Genomic DNA, 17765 nt, shown 5'->3' with positions numbered 1-17765 from the left:
GAATGCCAAACCAATCTAATTTCCTTCTTTGACAGGGTTACTGCCCTAGTGTATAGGGGGAAGCAAGTGATTTTCCTTAATTTTTAGTAAGGCTTTTGACACAATCCCACATGACATTTTCATAAACAAACTAGGGAAATGCTGTCTAGATGAAATTACTATAAGGTGGATGCACAACTTGTTGAAAGACTGTACTGAGAGTTGTTATCAATGGTTTGCTATCAAATGGAGCAAATGGGACCCCGGGGGTGGGGGAGGTCTGTCCTCAGTCTGGAATGCTTCAACATTTTCATTAATTACTTGGATAATGGAGTGGAGAATATGCTTATAAAATTTGTGGATGACACTAAATTGGGAGGGGTTGCAAGCAGTTTGGAGGACAGGATTAGAATTTAAAACAATCTTGATGAATTGGTCTGAAATCAACACAAATTCAATAAAGACAAGTGCACAGTGCTACATTTAGGAAAGAAAAATCAAATGCACAACTACAAAATGGGGAATAACTAGCTAGATGGTAGTACTGCTGAAAAAGGAGATGGGGGTTGTAGTAGCTCAAAAAGTGAGTGAGTCAAAACTGTGACGCAGTTGCAAAAAAAAAGTGAATATCATTCTGGGATGTATTAACAGGAGTGTTGTATGTAAGACACAGGAGGTAATTGTCCCACTCTACTTGGCACTGAGGCCTTAACTGGAGTATTGTGTTCAGTTTTGGGCACTATGCTTTAAGAAAGATGAGACAAATTGGGAAGAGAGTTCAGAGGAGAGCAATAAAAATGATAAAAGATTTAGAAAACCTGACCTATGAGGAAAAATTAAAAAAACTGGGCATGTTTAGTCTTGAGAAAAGAACATGGAGGGGGATCCGATAAGACTGCAAATCTATTAAGGGCTGTTATAAAGAGGATGATCAATTGTTCTCCACATCCTTGAAGGAAGAACAAGAAGTAATCAGCTTAATCTGCAGCAAGAGAGAATTAGTTCAGATATTAGGAAAAACATTTTAACTTTAAGAATATTTAAGTACCAAGGAAGGTTGTGGAAATCCCCTCATTGGAGGTTTTTAAGAACTTGTTAGACAAACACCAATCAGTAATGGCCTAGGTTCTGTGAGTCCTGCCTCAACGCAGGGGGATGGACTAGATGACCTCTATGCACCAATTGTATGTATAGTACAATGTAAAATCTTGTTGACTGGAGTGAAGATGTCAGCTGAACAGTCTGCGTGACACCCCATTTCAACTCACTGACATCTAAGAAAAATTAATCACCTTTGTTTCTTGCTGTTCTGTTAACCTAGGGTAAAAGTCCTACAGAGAGTGTTGTCCTAGGGAGTTCTAAAATGGAATGTATGCTGCAGTCTCTTTATGTGGAGAACAGAGCAGGCTACTTCTTCACACGCTTCTGTGAGAAGTCAGGGAATGAGGTATGAGGTATTTTCTTACCCTGTGATAATTTATTCCACAACTGACTGAACACAAAGCTACAGAGGGCAGCCAGGCTGAAAAAATAATTGGAGAAAGAAAGGGGTGGTGTTCATGCATATTTTGAAACTAAAGATGGGCCTTAACCTGACTATCCCAAACCTATTTGAAGTCTGAGTGTTCCATCAGGGATGAAAGGGACTATTCATTGTGAATAACTCCCTTTTCCATCTGGCAGAAAAACAATATGAGATCCTAGCCTTCAGAAAGATTTAAAAAAGGGGAAAAAGAAGAATATTTACTAGAATATAATCTCTTTCACATGCTAGTCTTCCGCCTCCTTCCCTGTGGTGTCAGTTATGTCCAGAAGTATCCAGCATTTGCATAAAGTTCTTTAGTGTTCACTGAAGCTCCATGAACTTCTGGGAAACATAATTATATTTCTTCTCTGCTGTCTGCAAAGCCTCTACTTGCTGCAGGATGTAGTGGGAGAATCAGTTGGAGCTAGTCAGCATGTGGGCTTTGTAGAAGCAGTGAATCTTTAGGAAGGATTTGAAAAAGATGAGGATGTAGGCCGTGGTCATTCCATCCATTGGCAGGGTTATAGATTTCTCACAGATGTCTAGAATGCAGCAGCAGTGGCCAGAAATGCTTTCTTCTGCCTTTGGCTCTCCAGGAGACAACAACCACAATTTTTCAAACCTGGGTGCCTTAAGTTAGAATCCTAAATTTACATTTAGCCACCTACACAAAATTGGCATGATTTTTCAAAGAGGATGAGCATCCATAAACCCCACAGAAGTAAATGGGATCTGTAGTGATCACTCCCTTCCAAAAATCAAGCCATCTGTATCAAGTGTCTTTCGCTGTGGAACTTATGTTCAGCCTGACCTCTGACTGAAACAAGTTTTGTAACCAACAGGTTATGGAGCAAAACTCCCCTCTTTGGCAGGTATTCCTTTAACTGTCAATCTCATGAAGCAGCTAGCCCCAGATGTGCTTTTGGGATACTCACCAAGACCCAACCCCCATAAGTGAAAAGCTAGAAGAGAGCGGTGGGGGGAGGAGGGGAAGAGCTAGCTCCTTCTGAAAGATGTTTTATATTTTTGTTTGACTCAATGAAACGGAGGCCAAGATATGGTACCTTAGAAACAAATATAATAACAATGTAATATAGTCACAATAACATATGCCCAGCATAAAACGTTTAATTGTCTGGGTTATTGCTGCAAAATGCTATCCCACCATGGCACAAGTTCTGCACGTACATTATCAACATTTCTTAAGTGCTGGCTTCACGCCATCAAAATGTGGTTACTCTTCAAATGTTAACTGTAACGTTAACAATTTTAATGGCCAATTATATGCAAAGGATACAATAAAAGATATAATATCACAGTGACAATGCCATTAAACATGTTGTCCTGTTGCCAGTATGCAACAGAAGATTAAAACCATCTTAAATTGAGCTTGATTTATGATGACCCCAAGGAGCTAAACAATTACTTGGATTGGAAACCCAAGCTTTTATAAAGCCCTGATAATTGGGTAGTAATAACTTATATTCTTTTTCCATCTGTAGCTGTGGAAGAACAGTGCGTACTTTTGGTTTGACCTACAGGCTTATCATCAACTTTTCTACCAAGAAACCCTTCAGCCTTTTAAACTATGCAAGCAAGCTCAAGTAAGTTATAAATGTGTTTTCCCTTCAGTAATATCTTTGTTGTAAGACTGTTTAAAAAAGACAGAAGAGCCGAAAGGGTTTCCAAGTCTCCCCAACCCCAAGCAAAGGAAATTTGAGGTTGTGGTCAATAAATCCAGCTTTAAATTGTTACCATGGAATTGCTTGACTTAAATGTTAGCCATGCATAATTTGTTTCCTAGGATCAATTCCATTCCCAGTTTTATCTATTAATATTCAGTTTGCATAGTCTCCCCTTTGCTACTCACTGCCAGTGTTACCTCTTATTTGGAAATAACTACTGTTAATGCTGATCATTCTTTTTGTGTGTGTATGTGTAAATCAGTTGTTACCCTCTCTCATGAGGGTTAGAATTTCAAATCCTGAAGCCTAAGCTTAGAATATTAACTTTAGTCATAGAAGTGGATCTTCCAGTTGTCAGTCTTATACCTTTTCCTTTTCTTAATTTCAGCCCATTATTACTCCTGATTATACAATTACTCTTGCTTCTTGGTGTTAAGCTACTTCATAGATTTTTAGAGTGCTAATGAGATTGCTTACCTGTGAGAGTTCTTCACTGGCTTTACACTGTAAGTTCAGGTGCAGTGAAAAAGTTAATTATTTTCTCACTGACCAGTAGTGTTGATAACTCAGACCCATGTCCTATAAGACTGTTGGATGCTGATGGGGGAGAAAGTTACAGCCATCTTAAATATGCCATGCAGTTTTTACTGCCATTTTGAGAAACTTGGGTCTCCTTTTCCTTTCTAAATTATCCTGTGCCTTTAAATATGTGTCTGTTGCTCCAAAGAGAGCAGACCCAAGTATTGCTTAGGGAGCACCACTTCCCATGTCCATAAAGCTTATGTCTGTAGAGAGAGGAATGGCATTTTACACAACCAGGATAATTTAAATTTCAATGTAATTTGTATTTTAAGTTTTGCTGTACTGAGCAGTTGTAACTCTCCCTCCATGGCTTTTCCATAGCACTGAGTGTGCATGGGTCAGTGGCTGGTTGTGGGCATTGACTGAACTGGCAGGGGGATGGCTACTCCTGGGGATCCTTCTCAGGGAGAGGAGGAGGAGGCACCTCCTACTCCATGCTCTCACACCTGCCCAGAAACACATGGAGTCCATGTGTGGGCATGGGGAGCTGGGAAGTTTCATCCTACTTCTGTCTCCCATTGGCGGGTTCACTGGAGACAGGGACCCTCTCCTCCACCATCGCTTATGGCCCTCTTGGAGCCATCTTAGACCCACAAGTGCTGCGTTGGCTACCCCTATCGTTTCACTGCAGTTGTCATAGCTGGGTTTCTGGGCTTGCTTTGGGGGGCTATGGAGGATTTTTTCCTGTACTTGCAGAGTCCTAGAGGCCTGGTAATGTAGGAAATTAAGGAAAAGAGATCACAATTAAAACAAACAATAGAAATTAGTAAGGGGTAATAAAACAGAGTAATTATTGTCAATACTTGTGTCCAGTACACATGAGAGGCTTTAGAGGCCAGCTTCTGGGCTAAACCAAAGCCTGGGACCCAGGAGTTTCTGAGGTGGAGTCACCCCTGCTGCCACCATGGCCTTGTCTGGGGAGGAGGATGCAGAAGCTATAACTGGCTGAGTCATTCCCTCATTGTCCACAGAGGCCTGAGAGACTTGTCCTGGGCCTCAATAGCCTGTTGGGCATACGGATGTTTTAAGGTGCATGAAGAATAAGACACCCTTTGTCTGTACCCTCACTCTCCTTCAGAGTGGGAGAGTAGCAAGACTGAATCCTATCCTCAACCCTCACTCAGTGGGATGTTAATGCTTAAGGCTGGTTAATCTCATACTAGAGCCAATTAATGCCCAGTAATCTGAAGGGGTAAGAGTGGGGTGTGGGCAGCATGTTAAAAGCTAATAAAGTTGCAGCCTGCTTTTTTAATTCCACCTCCTGTTCTGTGTCTTCATTCTTCTGTGTGCCCTGATCTAAACGTTCTTGCTCCTGGGCAATAAAGGAAACGCCACAATAACTCAGGGATAACAAACACTTGAAGCAGTCACAATGTTGAGTTTTTCTCTTTTTCCTAAAATTCAGGAGGACACATTATAAATTGTATGTGTCAGTCTCAGCCTTAAAACAAAAATGTCCAACCTAGGTGCCTAAAGTTTGACATCTAAATTCATATTTAGGCACCTAAATATGTAAGTGGCCTGACTTGAGTGCCCACAGAACACATATATTTTAAAGGGAGCTGCAGGTACATAGGATCTTTGAAAAATCAGGCAATTTTTATTTAGGTGTCTTAATATGGATTTAGAAGCCAAATTGACCTTTGAAATTTTTAGCCCCTGGGCCCGAGTCTCCATTGCGTTGTACCTGGTGCAGTCATTTGCACCGATGCAAAGCGGCTATGAAATACTACCGTTCTGATTCAGTCATGTTTTATTCTTACTTTGCCCTGGAGTAAAAGGCTACATGACTGAAAAGCAAGCCTTTAGTCTTGTCTTATCTTATTTCCAGCCCCGGCCTGGTGGTGACAGCAAAACATCAGACAATCAGTGTTATTAGGCAATCACAGAAAGCTACATACACATGACCATTAAAGTAAATACATCAGAACGAAATATGTGAAACTGTTCCATTAGCATCACAGCTGAAATGAAACATAACAAATCAACACATGTGCTGAAACATTTGGTATCATTCTCAAGTTTGCCTTTTAAGGCTGCACACAAATTATTCTTGTTTTCATTGGAACACAGATGAGAGTCAATCTGTATCCAATCAAAAGGGCCTGCTTCTGGAAAAGATGCCTTCCCGAATTCTGCACTCACCTTTGAAACAATGAGATAGTTATTCGAGCTACTCCTAATGTCAATCAGATTTCTAATAGCATATTGTCATATACTTTACTATTTACGACTCAGAGAGATTGAGTTTTTCATACAATTTTCTGTACATAACACAGTTAAAAGTAAGAAGAAACTTTCTTTGATCCTTGTATTTTTCTGGTCAGTGTTTTATCTAAGCTTTATGATATACCCTGGCATGTGTTTCCTTAATATATCAGTGTGTATAGTAAAAGAAACTCAAGTGAGGATGAAATCTGATGCACTAGAAAAGAGATGAGTGACAGTAATAATCCAGGAATGCATGGGTTATTTCACTATAAACACACATGCTGGAGTGTAAAACTAATTGGAAAAGAAAAATAATAAAGAAACACAAGTTGCAATCTGCAATGAAAAATAGTATTTAGGGTTAGACAAATTTAATACCATTATTGGAAATATAATATTTTAATACTAAAGCCAATTTAGATGAAGAGTTATTATTATCATGGACTTGTTGGGGAACAATACTAAGCATTTTTTTGTGTTTTTGCATAAAGCTAAGCATTCTGAGATTACATACTGAAAATCTTTACATTTAGGGATGAGTTTAACCAAAACCCCAGATCTGAACACTCCCAAATTTGGGAGTTCATAATCCAGACCTGAATCATAATCTGATTTTCCCAGAAGTTTGGTATATTTGCATTTGGTCCATTATAAATAACTTCAAGATGCAAACTCTGATCAGACTCCAGATCACAGTTTTTTGGTTTGGACCCATCACTAACTTTAATACTTTTATAGAAAAATATATAGCTGGAAGGTAGGAAAATTCCTTGTATGTTTTACTGAAGTTGCAAAACATTGAATGAATTAGGTCTGATGAGCCTGAGATTTTACATGCACAAAGGTCTTTATTTGAATTTTACAGCCTTATATTCATTTAATTTAAACGGAGTTTATTGTAATACACAATATGATGCTCTATGAAGTCCTTAGTGCACAGTCTCGCATAGGAGACATTCAGGAGTTTCACAGCCCCAGTGAAAATCTGGAAGCACAGTACTTTTTATAGTTCCCTGGCATGGAGCGAAAGCAGGGCCCCTGATACACCAGAGTAGTTGAGCAGGGCAGTCACCCTGGACACCAGCTTCCAGGAGGAGCCAAACTGCTGAGCAGCTCGCTTTTTTTGGTCTCGGCCACTCAAAGAATGGTGATGAGCACCGAAAATGTTTTCCACTCTGGGGGCGCTCCTGGATACACCCTTTAAGACAGGGGTGGGCAAACTTTTTGGGCCAAGGGCCATATCTGGGTGGGTAAATTGTATGCAGGGCAGGGGGTTGGGGTGCGGGAGGGAGGGAGGGAGTGCAGGGTGTGGGAGGGGGTGCAGTGTGCAGGAAGGGGCTCAGGGCAAGGGATTGGGGCAGAGGAGGGGTGCAGGGTGTATGACGGGGCTCAGGGCAGGAGATTGGGATGCAGGAGGGGTGCGGGGGTGCAGGCAGGGGGCTTAGGGCAGGGAGTTGGGAGGTGGGGTGCAGGCAGGGTTCAGGCTCTGGCCTAGCGCCTCTTACCTAAAGCAGCTCCGGGGTGGCAGCGGTGTGCACTGGTGCCAGGGCAGGCTCCCTGAATGCCTACCCTGGCCCCATGCCGCGCCACTCCAGGAAGCGCTGCGGCCCCTGGGGGGGGCGCGGAGGGCGCCGCATGCGCTGTCCTTGCCGCGCCTCCCCAGGTATCTCCCCCAAAGCTCCCATTGGCCATGGTTCCCCATTCCTAGCCAATGGGAGCTTCGGGGTGGGGCGGTGCCTGGAGGTAAGGGCATGGAGCCCTCTGCTCACCCGCCTGGGGGCTGCAGAGGAGTGATGCCGGCTGCTTCTGAGAGCAGTGTGGGGCCCATGGCACCACAGGGGGCAATCCTGTGGGCCAGATCCAAGGCCCTCAGGGGCCAGATCCGGCCCACAGGCCGTAGTTTGCCCACCCCTGCTTTAAGAGCATGTAATGTGTTCTCCCCTCTGAAACTGACTGGCTCCATTCGACAATTCAGAAGGAGAAAGCCATGGACACCACTTCTCCATTTGTTTGTGATGACCAGCACAATTTGCAGTAACATCCCATTCACTTCTTACATTCAGGCCAGGGAAAGCTGTGCAGTTGTGACTGACCCCTGTGCCGGGAACACAAGGTGGTGGAAGGTTCCTTGTCACCTCTCCCATCATGCATCAGCACAAGCACTTAGTCACAATTTGGCCCTATATTTCTACATGGGGGCTCAGATATTACAGTGATGGGCATAGTATAAAAATCTTGATAGAAAGGTAGGTTGTGGGCCAGCTCCTCAGATGTCATAAATCTGTGCATCTCTCTTGAAGTCAACAGAATTACGTCAGTTTAGAGCAGCTGAGGATCTGGCCCTTAGGGTATATGTCTATGCTGCACTGTAAACCTAAGTGTCCACACTGAATTGTAAATCTGGGTTTACATTTGCTGAACCCTGGTCTCACAGCCATGCTAATGCATCCATACTGCACTACGCAGACCTTCTGACTCAGTTCTGCGAATTGAAGTGCATCCACATTGCAAAATGACAGGGCTTGGACCCAAGTCACAGTGGTATTCAGGCTCTGACACACCCTGTAGCAGGGTCCCAAGATCCAGGTGCTGAGTGCTTGCTGACCTGACTCAGACTGATCTGTGTGCAGATGGAAGTAACTATATATAGCCTAATGGATATAATATCTGCCTGTATGTAGGAGCTCATTCTGTAGCATCTTCACAGGTGAAATGGAAGTGGTGTCACTAGCAGTTCCACATGTGGAGCAGCTGCAGCATCAGGCCCTGATGTTGCAAAGGTAGTGAATTCAAAGCCTGTTAATAATTTATGACATTGTCTATCAAGGTAATTATAGATTAGTTTTTCCAACTTTTCCATTTTCTGAACCAAAACAAACAGAAGGTCATTTGCATGAAAACATTTTGTATATAAAAAATTCTATTTAGAGAGAGAACAGTTCCATCAAAGAAAGATGTGTTTTGTGTTTTAAAAAGACACATTACAGGAGGGTTAGCCATTTAAATGACCAGGTTAAATCTAATACACTGGGGTCTTCGCTAATTCAGAGCTCCCATGTGTGGTTTTATGACTGGACCAACTTAGTCCTATTGCTGTCTAATTTGACTTGAATAAAATGTCTAACCCTTTTATGAGATGGTTATTTTTATAGATATCACATCTTTATATGACTGGACTGTCTTTTTATAACTTGGCTTTTTTACATGTGAAATGTGTTGGATCAGATTAAAATATGATGTAATTGTAACTTTATCAGTTTTAAGTAACTTCCAAGGTTTGACATCACTGTGAGTCTAATTAGTGCTGTATCTGCAAAATTTCAGTTTATTTTATAATTAGCCAGTGATGTACATTGACCTGATAAATTTGGTTGAGTTCTTCAGCTTAGCTTTACCTATGGATTTGTTAGTTTCTTAGTCTCACCCCTACACATGGGAATCTTTATCTGGGCTAACAATGTATAGACTGTGCTAAAAACAAACCCGTCTTGCTTTTTAGGTGCCTACATCTATGTAGAAAATGGGTGGAATCTTGCATGGTTGTTAAAGATTCTAGTCATTAAAAATTCTAAGGATGACAGTTGTAAAGGGATCCATGTGTTTGATGATTTGGCTTTTGCAGAGTTTAAAGAGCCACTGTCAAGTGTTTAGGCCCAAAGTGTTGGTTCTTCTTGGAGTGCTTGCACATGTCTATTCCAGTGTAAGCATGTGTGTGCCCTGAGCAAAGTTGCTGGATTTTTTCCCCCTAGTGCAGGGGTTCTCAAACTGGGGGTTGTGACCCCCTCAGGAGGTCTCAAGGTTATTACATGGGTGGGTCATAGAATCATAGAAGATTAGGGTTGGAAGAGACCTCAGGAAATCATCTAGTCCAACCCCCTGCTCAAAGCAGGACCAATTCCCAACTAAATCATCCCAGCCAGGGCTTTGTCAAGCTGGGCCTTAAAAACCTCTAAGGATGGAGATTCCACCACCTCCCTAGGTAACCCATTCCAGTGCTTCAGCACCTCCTAGTGAAATAGTTTTTCCTAATATCCAACCTAGACCTCCCCCACTGCAACCTGAGACCATTGCTCCTTGTTCTGTCATCTGCCACCACTGAGAACAGCCGAGCTCCATCCTCTTTGGAACCTCCCTTCAGGTAGTTGAAAGCAGCTATCAAATCCCCACTCACTCTTCTCTTCTGCAGACTAAACAAGCCCAGTTCCCTTGAACCCGGATGTACAAGACTCGGCACCACTGGTGCCATTCAGCAGCAGAGAGCTGTTGCTCAGACTTCGCCCAGTACCGTGTCTGCCCTCTAAGGGAAAATCCCTTTGGCAGCCTCCACGTGATTTTCACCATGACACTGATCATTGGCACTGAAGGGAATGGCATTGCCTTGTTCTCCATGCTGCAGTTCATCCCCAGAGTCAGAAGTGGGGTCCTAACTCCCTCCATTGACACAGTTGCCCGCACTGCTCCCCGGGCCATTCCTTTTTTATTGTTGCCGCAAGTACAGGGGTGCCACCGAACACTTAGGCACCGGTCCCCATGGACCTGGCAGCTACGCAATGACTGTTTAGGAACCCATGGGGCATGCCCCCTCAGGGCAGCTTCTCAAGGCAATCATACTCAATGGCCTTGGAAAGTATGATGCCCCTGGTACTGCACCGAGAGACCTCTCACTCAGACTCCGGTACCAAACCCAACACCGAGCCTCAGGGGGAAGTCCTGTAGGCCTCTGTGGAGACTGAGGAAGTGACGGCGGCTCCTCAGCTGGTTATAGCCTCCTCATCCTTCTCTCCAGACGAGGCAGTGGTGGCAGCAGAAGTGTCTCCACTGTAAGATGACCACAAGGAATACCAGGACTCGTTAAAGAGGGTAACCTCAAACTTACAGGAGACGTGGTTAAGGAGACATCACATAATCTCTTAGACATTTTGTCAGCAGCGAGCCCTTTTAGAGTGGCTCTACCACTCAATGAGGCCATTATGGACCCAGTCAAGGCACTTTGGCAAACTCCTGCCTCCCTCCCTCCTAAAGTGAAGTGCACACAATGCAAATACTTTGTATCAGCTAAAGGATATGAGCTCCTATTCTCGCACTCTCCCCCGGGGTCCCTGGTTGTGGCGGCTGCCAATGAAAGGGATCTTCAAGGTCAAGTGGGATCCATATCCAAGGGGAAAGATTCAAAGAAATTGGACCTGTTTGGCTGGAAGGCCTACTCCATGGGGGGCCTACTGCTCTCCATAGTGAACCAGCAAGCCTTGCTAGGCTGCTATGATTTTAATATTTGGGAGTCCATGCTAAAATTTAAGGAATTGCTCCTCCAGGACTCTAGACAAGAGATCTCATCCTTAGTTGAGGAAGGGAAGACTGTGGCATGGGCCTCCCTTTAAGTGGGTCTGGATGCTGCTGATTCCATGGCCAGATCAATGGCCGCAGGTGTAACCATGCGCAGGAGCTCATGGTTGCAGTCCTCAGGGTTTCCACATGAAGTGCACCAAACTCTCCTTTTGAAGGGTCATCGCTCTTTTTGGAGCAAATGGACACTAGACTCTAAAGAGACCTTGAAATCTCTGGGTCTGTATATCCTGGCAGTATCCAGAGGGCACTACAGGTCCCAACAGACTGGCCACAACTTTGCCCAATCAGTCAGGCAAGATCAACAGAGGAGGAAGAGCAGGGGGTTCAGACATAAGCCCCCTTTGCAATCCTCCTTAGCAGGCCCTGCGCAGACTGGGCCCAGACACTCGGGGATCTCGAAGCACTTGTTTTGATGAGATGCTCAAGGTCAACATTACAATCCCCTCAACACCGGATCCAGCTACCCCTTCTTTTTCCAACCAGCTCCTCCACTTCCTCAGTGCCTGGGTCCACATTACCTAAGATCTCTGGGTTCTAAGCATGGTAGAAGTGTATTACACCATCCAATTTTTGTCTACCCCACCTTTCTAGCCCCCCCCCCCACCTGTCCCTCCTCAGGGACCCTTCTCATGAGCAACTGTTGGAAGAAGTCCAATCCCTCCTTCAGGTGGGAGCTGTGGAAGAGGCCACAGACGATTCCTAAGATTTGTTATGAACAAGTTCATTACCAGTTTGTGGTCCTTCCATTCGGCCTGTCGGCTGCTCCATAGATCTTCACCAAATGCATGGCAGTGGTGGCAGCCTTTCTCAGAAAAAAGGGAGTTCATGTGTTCCTGTCCCTCTACGACTGGCTGGTAAGAGTCTGGTCCAGAGCTCAAGAGGAATCTGACATCCATCTTATCCAATCAACCTTCAGGGCACTAGGTCTACTGATAAACATCCAGAAATCCACTCTTATCCTTGCTCATTGGTGTGGTTCTCAACTCCGTGCAAGTGATGGACCTACTTCCGGACAATCGTTTTCATTCAATTACATCCCTAATAAGGTTCCTCCAGTCTCATCTGACCAAGACTACATGAAAGTGTCTAAGTCTTCTGGGCCACATGGCTTCATGCACGTATGTAGTGCAACACACGAGGCTACATCTCAGACCTCTCCAAGCCTGGTTGGCCATGGTATACACTCCTTTATGTCATCATCTGGACTCAGTGGTCACTGTTCCCGCTCAGGTTCTCGATTCACTGACATGGTGGCTGAACCACCATGTGGAACGTGCAGGGGTACCCTTTTCAAGGCCTCAACTGTCTGTAGCCTGGTCTACACTAGGCGTTTAAATCGGTTTTAGGAGCGTAAAACCGATTTAATGCCAAAACCGTCCACACTAGGAGGCACCTTATATCGATTTTAATGGCTCTTTAAACCGGTTTCTGTACTCCTCCCTAACGAGAGGAGTAACGCTAGTATCGGTATTAACATATCGGATTAGGGTTAGTGTGGATGCTGATCGACGGTATTGGCCTCCGGGAGCTATCCCACAGTGCACCAGTGACCGCTCTGGACCGCAATCTGAACTCGGATGCAGTGGTCAGGTAAACAGGAAAAGCCCCGCGAACTTTTGAATATTTCCTGTTTGCCCAGCGTGGAGCTCCGATCAGCACGGGTGGCGATGCAGTCCGAAATCAAAATAAAAAAAGAGCTCCCGCATGGACCATGCGGATGTGATCGCTGTAAGGGCAGGCAAATCCGTTCTATCAGCGCTCCGTTACAGAAGATGAAATTCAGAATCCTTTTTTAAAAATCTCCAGACAGACGCCATAGCAGGGACTCAGCGCACTGCAGCGTGACAAGCGTAACAGAAAGCCAAAGAATCAAATGGATGCTCATGGACTGGAGGACTGAAGCTATCCCACAGTTCCTGCAGCCTCCGAAAATTATTTGCATTCTTGGCTGAGCTCCAAATGCTTCTAGGGTCAAACACAGTGTCCGGGTCAGGGCATAGCTTGGCAATCTACTCACCCACCCCCCACCCACCCCCAGAAGCGAAAGGTAAAACAATCCTCTGACTCTTTTACATGTCACCCTATCTTTACTGAATGCTGCAGATAGACGCGATAGTGCAGCACTCAACACCAACATCCTTGCTCCCCCCCCCGCCATGGGCGGCTGATGGTACAATACGATGGAAATCCATCCTCATCATCAGCATCAGCTGATCGTGCAAAAGCTGGAAATCCATCCTCATCATCAGCCTCAGCTGATGGTACAAAAGGACTGGTAACCGTCCTCGTCATCAGCCTATTGGCCCTAATTTTTTCTGGTGGATGGATGGTGCAATATGGCTGGTAACCATCCTCATCATAGCAACAGGGGGCTGAGCTCCATCAGCCCCCACCTTTCATGTGTAAAGAAAAGATTCAGTTGCCCCTGGACTAGCAGTGGGATGCTGGGCTTCTCTCCTACACACTGCTTAATGTCCTGTCTGGACTATCATAGCAGCTGGAGGCTGCCTTCCACTCATTTCTCACTAACAAGTCAGTGTGTCTTATTCCTGCATTCTTTATTAATTCATCACACAAGTCGGGGGACAATGCTACGGTAGCCAAGAAAGGCTGGGGGAAGAACGGAATCAACAGGTGGGGTTGTTACAGGAGCACCCCCTGTGAATAGCATACAGATAATAATTTCTGCAGGCTCTGACACAGAGCAGCTGTGCTCTCTGGTTCTATGATACGGTGGTTCTCTAGCACACTTGCCTATATTAGGCAGCACTGATTCTATTTTTAGATACCAAAAAGGAGGGATTGACTCAGGGAGTCATTCCCAATTTTTGCTTTTGCGCCCCTGGCTGATCGGCCAGGGGCACTTATGACAGCAGCTAATGGTACAAAACGATGGAAGGTGCAATATGGCTAGTAACCAATCTTGGCTTTTGCGCCCCTGGCTGATTGGCCAGGGGCACTAGCAGCAAATGGTACAAAAGGACTGGTAGCCATGATCATCCTCAGTTCCAATTTATGGAAGGGTTTGGATGGTGCAATATGGCTAGTAACCATCTCTGCTGTCATGCAAAAGCAAAAGCATGCTTCTGTGTAGCGCTGCTGAATCGCCTCTGTGAGCGGCATCTAGTACACATACGGTGAGAGTCACAAACGGCAAAACAAGCTCCATGATTGCCATGCTATGGCATCTGCCAGGGCAATCCAGGGGAAAAAGGCGCGAAATGCTTGTCTGCCGTTGCTTTCCCAGACGAAGGAGTGACTGACGACATTTACCCAGAACCACCCGCGACAATGATTTTTGCCCCATCAGGCACTGGGATCTCAACCCGGAAGTTCCAAGGGGCGGGGGAGGCTGCGGGAACTATGGGATAGCTAGGGAATAGCTACCCACAGTGCAACGCTCCAGAAATCGACGCTAGCCACGGACCATGGACGCACACCACCGATTTAATGTGCTTAGTATGGCCGCGCTCCACCCGATTTTATAAATTCTGTTTTACAAAACCGGTTTATGCAAATTCGGAATAATCCCGTAGTGTAGACGTACCCTGTGTCTAGTATCTGATGCATCAGCCCTCAGCTGGGGAGCCCACCTAGGATCTCTCAGAACTCAGGGCCTCTGGTCTCAAGAAGTAGGGTTGCCAACTTTCTAATCACACAAAACTGAACACCCCTGCCCCGCCCCCTGCTTGGCTCCTTCTCTGAGCCCCTCCCCACTGGCCCCAGCCCTGCTTGCTCGATCCTCCCTTCCTCCGTTGCTCACTCTTCCCCACCCTCACTTACTTTCACAGGGCTGGGGCAGGGGGTTAGGGTTCAGGAGTGGGTGAGGGCTCTGGGCTGGGGCTGGGGTTGGGGTATGGGAGGGGCTCCAGGCTGGGGGTGCAGGCTCTGGGGTGGGACTAGGGATGAGGGCTTTGGGGTGCAGGAGGGGGCTCCAAGCTAGGGCAGAGGGTTGGGGTGTGGGGGGGTGAGGGTTCCGGCTGGGGGTATGGGCTCTGGGGTGGGACTAGGGATGAGGTCTTTGGGGTGCAGGAGGGGGCTCTGGGCTGGGCCAGAGGGTTGGGGTATAGGGGGATGTGTGGGGTCCCAGCAGCACTTACTACGGCTCCAAGGAAGTGGCCACCAGGTCCTTGTGGCCTCTAGGTGCATGGGTGGCCAAGCGGCTCCACGTGGTATGTGCTGTCTTCGTGCTCGCAGGCATCGCCCCCCGTAGCTCCCACTCATCATGGTTCCTGGCCAATGGGAGCTATGGAGCCACCACTCAGGATGGGGTCAGTGCGCTGAGCCTCCCTGGCTACCCATGTGCCTAGGGGCCACAGAGACCTGGCAGCTGCTTCTGGGAGCCACCCAGAGCCAGGGCAGGTAGGGAGCTTGCCTTAGCCCTGGGCTCCTGCTGCGCTGCTGATCAGACTTTTAATGGCCCGGTCAGTGGTGCCAACTGAAGCTTCCAGGGCCCCTTTTTGACCAGGTGTTCTAGTGGAAAACTGGATGCCTGGTAACCCTGTCAAGAAGAGCTTTCCCTTCATATCAATGTCAGGAAGCTTGGGGGAGCAGGGGGTGCCTAGCCTGCCAGGTGTTCCTACCCCACATTACAAACAAGACTGTTTCGGTTCTCACAGACAACACAATGGCCATGTTTTACATAAACAGACAGGGAAGGGCGCAATCTTCCCATGTGTCAGGAAGCAATCCAGCTGTAGGAGCTCTGCATTGCTCACTCAATCAGTCTAGAAGTGTCCTATCTTCCAGGAACACAGAACCAGCTGGCCAATCACCTCAGTAGATCTTTCTCCTCTAACCATGAATGATCCCTCTGACTGGATATCATGAGGGACATCTTCCAATGGCGGGGGAATCCCCTTATAGACCTGTTTGCTACCTGCAACAACAGGAAATGCCATCAATTCTATTCCCTGTGAGGCCACTGCCCAGGGTCGCTCACAGACACATTGCTGTTGTCATGGACAAAACATCTGTATTATACATTTTCACCTACCCCACTGAGTCACAAAGTTCTGATGAAGATCAAGCAGAAGTGAGCATCAGTCATTCTCATAGCCCTGGCGTGGCCCAGGCAACATTGGTTCACCACCCTCTTAGGCCTTTCAGTGGAGATTCCATTACTGCTTCTGCTACACCCAGACCAGATCTCTTGGGACCACAATTGGCTGCTCCACCCAAACCTCAGTTCCCTTCATCTAACAGCCTGGAAGCTCTATGGCTGACCCCTGAGGAGCAGGCTTGCTCGGCGCAGGTCCGTAGAGTCCTACTGGGCAATAGAAGGCCACCTACCTTGCAAAATGGAAGTGGTTTTCCATCTAGTCCTCCCAATGGGGAATTCCACCTATGAAGTCCACTCTGCAGCTCATTTTGCAGTACCTTCTGCTGCTGAAACAACAAGGTCTGGCCCTCTCTTCAGTCAAGATCCACCTAGTGGCCATCTCAGCCTTCCATCCCAAGGTCAACAACCAATCCGTTTTTTCACACAAGATCATGATCTGTTTTTTCCAAGACTTGGAGAGGGAATACCCCCAGGTTCGAGAACCCATTCCTCCCTAGGATCTAAACCTTGTCTTGTCAAAGCTCATGGGCCCACCATTTGAGTGGCTAGCAATGTGCTCATTGTTATACCTTTCCTGGAAAGTGGTCTCCTTAGTGGCCATCACTTCAGCCAGAAGGGTATCAGAGATCCAGGCCCTTACATCGGAGCCCCCATATACAATCTTCTTCAGCATAAGGTTCAGCTGCATCCACACCTGTCGTTCCTCCCAAAGGTGGTTTCAGAATTCCACTCAATCAAGCAATCTTCCTGCTGATATTCTACCCTATGCGAACAGAGAGGAGCAGCACCTGCACTCTTTAGATCTTAAACAGGATTTGGCTCTCCATATACAAAGGACCAAACTGTTCTGCAGATCAACTCAGCTGTTCATCGCAATAGCAGAGAAGAAAGGGCCTCCCCATCTCTGCTCAGAGAATTTCATCTTGGATTACTTTATGCATCCGGATGTGCTACGAACTCATGGGCATTTTACCTCTAGCTAATCTGACTGCTCATTCCACACCTCCTCGGCCGCCTTCCTAGTGCAAGTCCCTATTCAGGACATCTGCAGAGCAGCAACCTGGTCATCAGTGCACACATTCTCAACACACTATTCCATCACCCAGCAGACTAGAGACCATGCCAACTTCGGCCATGCAGTCTAGCAGTCAGCTTGTCCTTGAACTCCGAGCCTACCTCCTGCACAACTGCTTGTGAGTCACCTACATTGGAATGGACATGTGCAAGCACTCGAAGAAGAAAAAATGGTTACTAATCTTGCACATGTCCATTCTAAAACCCATCCTCCATCTCTTATTGGAGTCACTCAGTTAAAAATAAACTGAGGGGGGTGGGGCTGGCAGGCATCAGTGGGCACTGGAACTGACCCAAGGGA

At 46.2% G+C, this 17765-nt stretch overlaps 1 protein-coding gene across 11 annotated transcripts in view; it reads left to right on the top strand.

Moving 5' to 3' along the window:
* RGS22 (regulator of G protein signaling 22) overlaps positions 1-17765 on the top strand; it is a 112563-nt gene that overhangs the window by 60431 nt on the left and 34367 nt on the right. For all 11 annotated transcript variants that reach the window (XR_005595201.1, XM_039527818.1, XM_039527823.1 and 8 more), the window contains 2 exons: positions 1301-1426; positions 3007-3108. Coding sequence is in view for 10 of the 11 variants with exons in the window: in XM_039527818.1 (XP_039383752.1) it covers positions 1301-1426; positions 3007-3108 (228 nt within the window). In the remaining variant the exon portion in view is untranslated. The remainder of the gene's footprint in view (positions 1-1300; positions 1427-3006; positions 3109-17765) is intronic.

This window comes from Mauremys reevesii, linkage group 2, assembly GCF_016161935.1.
Source record: "Mauremys reevesii isolate NIE-2019 linkage group 2, ASM1616193v1, whole genome shotgun sequence".
Classification (NCBI taxonomy): domain Eukaryota; kingdom Metazoa; phylum Chordata; order Testudines; family Geoemydidae; genus Mauremys; species Mauremys reevesii.
Note: the sequence above shows the minus strand (reverse complement) of the source record. Positions and strands in the feature narration are given on the sequence as shown.